At 47.6% G+C, this 3,058-nt stretch overlaps 1 protein-coding gene across 1 annotated transcript; it reads right to left on the reverse strand.

The window, feature by feature from the left end:
- Positions 1–969, reverse strand: LOC128780528 (olfactory receptor 6N1-like). The gene has a single exon (XM_053920964.1). It carries the CDS (start codon positions 967–969, stop codon positions 31–33), a length of 939 nt encoding a protein of 312 aa, XP_053776939.1. The 3' UTR covers positions 1–30.
- Positions 970–3,058: the final 2,089 nt, after the last annotated feature.

The raw sequence follows: 3,058 nt of genomic DNA on the forward strand, positions 1-3,058 counted from the left end.
TCTCTGTCCCCCAGCTAGCCTCCCAGGGCCTCATTCTGGGGCTCTGCCCCAGCCTGTCACCTTGAGGAACGCCCCCTTGACATCTTTATTGCGGAGGCTATAGATGATGGGGTTGAGGAAAGCAGAGATGATGTTGTAGAACAGGGCCAACTTTTTGTCTTCCTCTGGGGAGGCCTCAGAGCCAGGCCTCATGTACATGACCAAGACTGGCACGCAGAAGATGGTGACCACAGTGATATGGGAGGCACAGGTAGAGAAGGCCTTCAGCCGCCCCTGGGCTGAACGGATCCTCAAGATGGCAATGAAGATGTTGACATAAACGACAAGGATAAGGAAAAATGGAACCAGGGTGGAACTAAAGCCGAGAATGAAGTCTACTCGGTCATTGACTGAGGTGTCTGCACAAGCCAGTTTTAAGAGTGCTGGGACTTCACAGAAGAAGTGGTTGATCTGGTTGGGGCCACAGTAGGGCAGACGCATGGCAAACACAGTGTAGACAAGAGCAGAGGTGACACCCCAGAGTCCACAGAAAATGACCATCGCCCCACACAACAGTGGGCTCATGATGACCTTGTACCTCAGTGGGTGGCAAATGGCCACGTACCTGTCTATAGACACGATGGCAAACAGCCAGGACTCAGTGATGCCTAGCACCAAGAAAATGTACATTTGGGCCACACAGCTGGCAAAAGAGATGGTCTTCCTCTGGCTGGCCATATGTGCCAACATCTGGGGCACAGTTGTGGTGGTGTAGCCCAGATCCAGCAGGGAAAGGATGCCAATAAAGAAGTACATGGGCGTGTGGAGGCGCGAATCCAGGCAGATGAGGATACTGATCATGCTGTTGCCCAGAATACTCAGCAGGTAGGTCATCAGGAAGGCTGAGAAGAGCAGTGGCATGGTCCTGGGACTGAAGGAGAAGCCCAGAAGGATGAACTCAGTCACGCAGGACTGGTTGGGCTCTTGCATTGTGTTCTGCTTCAAATGAAAAAGAAAGACCAATTCTGACAGAGGACTAGCTAAACTATGCCACAGAGTGAGGGCTACTGATGGGGTTGTGGTGGTGGTCAGTGTCCAGTTATGATGAAACACCATCTGCCCCTCAACATGACAGCCCATTTCACCTGCTCTTGTGCACTGTCACCACTCCCAGGAATCTTATGAGGAGGAAGGGGCTTTCCCACGTGGTCCAGGCTCTGTCTCTGACCCACCAGTAATTACCCATCTCAGCCTCAGTTTCCTCAGCTGTGACATGAAAGCATTGGACTAGCAGGTCTGTACTTTCCCTTAGCATCCTCTTCTCCTGAGTTAGACTACCAACTGTTTACAGATAAATATGGGTGTACATACTCCATGAAATTGGGCAATTTTAATGAGAGAACCTCTTCCTTCCTGTTGAAGATATCGATTTCTGTTTCCACTCTACTTTTACCCTCAGTGTGCCCCAGCTCAGGACGCCTCCCTGACCACCCGCCCACACCATCACAGGTCATGCTGTGTTAGAAGGAATGCTGAGTTCCAAATCTTGGTTCTATAATTGCCTGAGTAAATGACCTTGAGAGAGCCCTTTACCTGGCCTCATAACCCTTGGAGACTACTTCCTCAAGTACAAAATGAGAATAATTGTCACTTTGTTACAAGTTTGCTGCAAAGATTGGGTGAAGTTTTGGCATGAAAAGCATCACACAGGAGGCCTACCATGTGGTAGATGCCTAATAAATGTTAATTGCATTTCTGGATGGCTCTCCATGCACAGGACTGAGATTCAGGTCCAAAGTATGCCAGCTAAGATTCTGGGAAATACCACATCCTATAGGATGCTCACACATTTCACCCTCCCAGATGCCTACATTCTGTTGCTCCTCCCAGCATTTAATTTACTCTCTTAGCCTCTTACTGACCCTAGCTCTTTCTCAACTGAAGCTCCCCAAGCCTTCTTTCTTCCTGCAAAATGGGGAGAGGACAGCCTCACTGGAGAGATGTCATGTGCATCACTGGTACTTAGAGAATGAGAGTGATCTTGATGCTGTCAGTGTTATTCCTCTCCTGGCACCAATATTTTAGACGCAACCTACTTGTTCTGCAGTCTGCTTGTTCTCCTTTGGAACAACATGAATGAGTCTCCCAAGAACCCATGCCTATATTTCCTTATTTTTTTTAATCCTCACATGAGGATATATTTATTGTTTTGAGAGACAGAGAGATAGAGAGAGAACAATGATGTGAAAAACATTGATCAGTTGCCTCCTATACCTGCCCTGAACTGGGGATCAAACCTGCAAACTAGGTATGTGCCCTGACTGGGAACCAAACCCATGACCTTTTGGTGTATGGGACCATGCTCCTACCAAGTGAGCCATTCAGCCAGGGCATTCATGCGTTTACATTGAATACATCAGATGATTTCCTGACTTTGGCCAAAGAACTGAGCACACTTTGAACCTCCCATATGCCATGTATTTTTCTAGGATTTTCTAAGAGATTACCCCACAACTTTCAGCTAGCTGGCAGATAACTCTTTTTGTTAAATTCCTACCTTTCACCAAAGGCCTTTGTAGGTTGCACTGTCTCTCCAGGCGGGCCTTCATTTCTGCATAAAGAACAATGGTGTTTGGCCAGGTGGTCTTGAAGGGAGAGGAAGCACATAGCAGCCTGGAAGGGCATGCTGTTTAGACACAGTGGGTTCTGCTGGAGTCCTGGCTCTGGTTTCCCCTGCTATGCCACCTTGGGCTATTAGCACACTTTTTAGGCTTCAGGTTCCTCCCCCATAGAACAGAAATACAATCACATGCCTTGCAAGCCACATTCTTCTTGAGAAGAATAATTTCAAAGACGTGAGAATCTTCTACCTGGGGTCCAAGAGTCAGAAAACAAGCTGTCACTTCTCACTTTTCATTCTTTTACATACAGCCAATGAATGGGCTTGCTCTTTAAGAGTCTGGTGTTAATGGATAGTTAACCTGACTGAGCCATATGTGAAGGCTGAAGGCAAGTGGAACAAACACTCTATAAATCAGCATCATGTGCCCAAGGATGCTGTTCTGCAACCAGAACCTCT

The sequence above is a fragment of the Desmodus rotundus genome, chromosome 3 (genome assembly GCF_022682495.2).
Source record: "Desmodus rotundus isolate HL8 chromosome 3, HLdesRot8A.1, whole genome shotgun sequence".
NCBI classification, from domain to species: domain Eukaryota; kingdom Metazoa; phylum Chordata; class Mammalia; order Chiroptera; family Phyllostomidae; genus Desmodus; species Desmodus rotundus.

Bases quoted from the DNA above. Each gene is read 5' to 3' on its own strand.
- LOC128780528 (XM_053920964.1), bottom strand. From the start codon at position 969: ATGCAAGAGCCCAACCAGTCCTGCGTGACTGAGTTCATCCTTCTGGGC.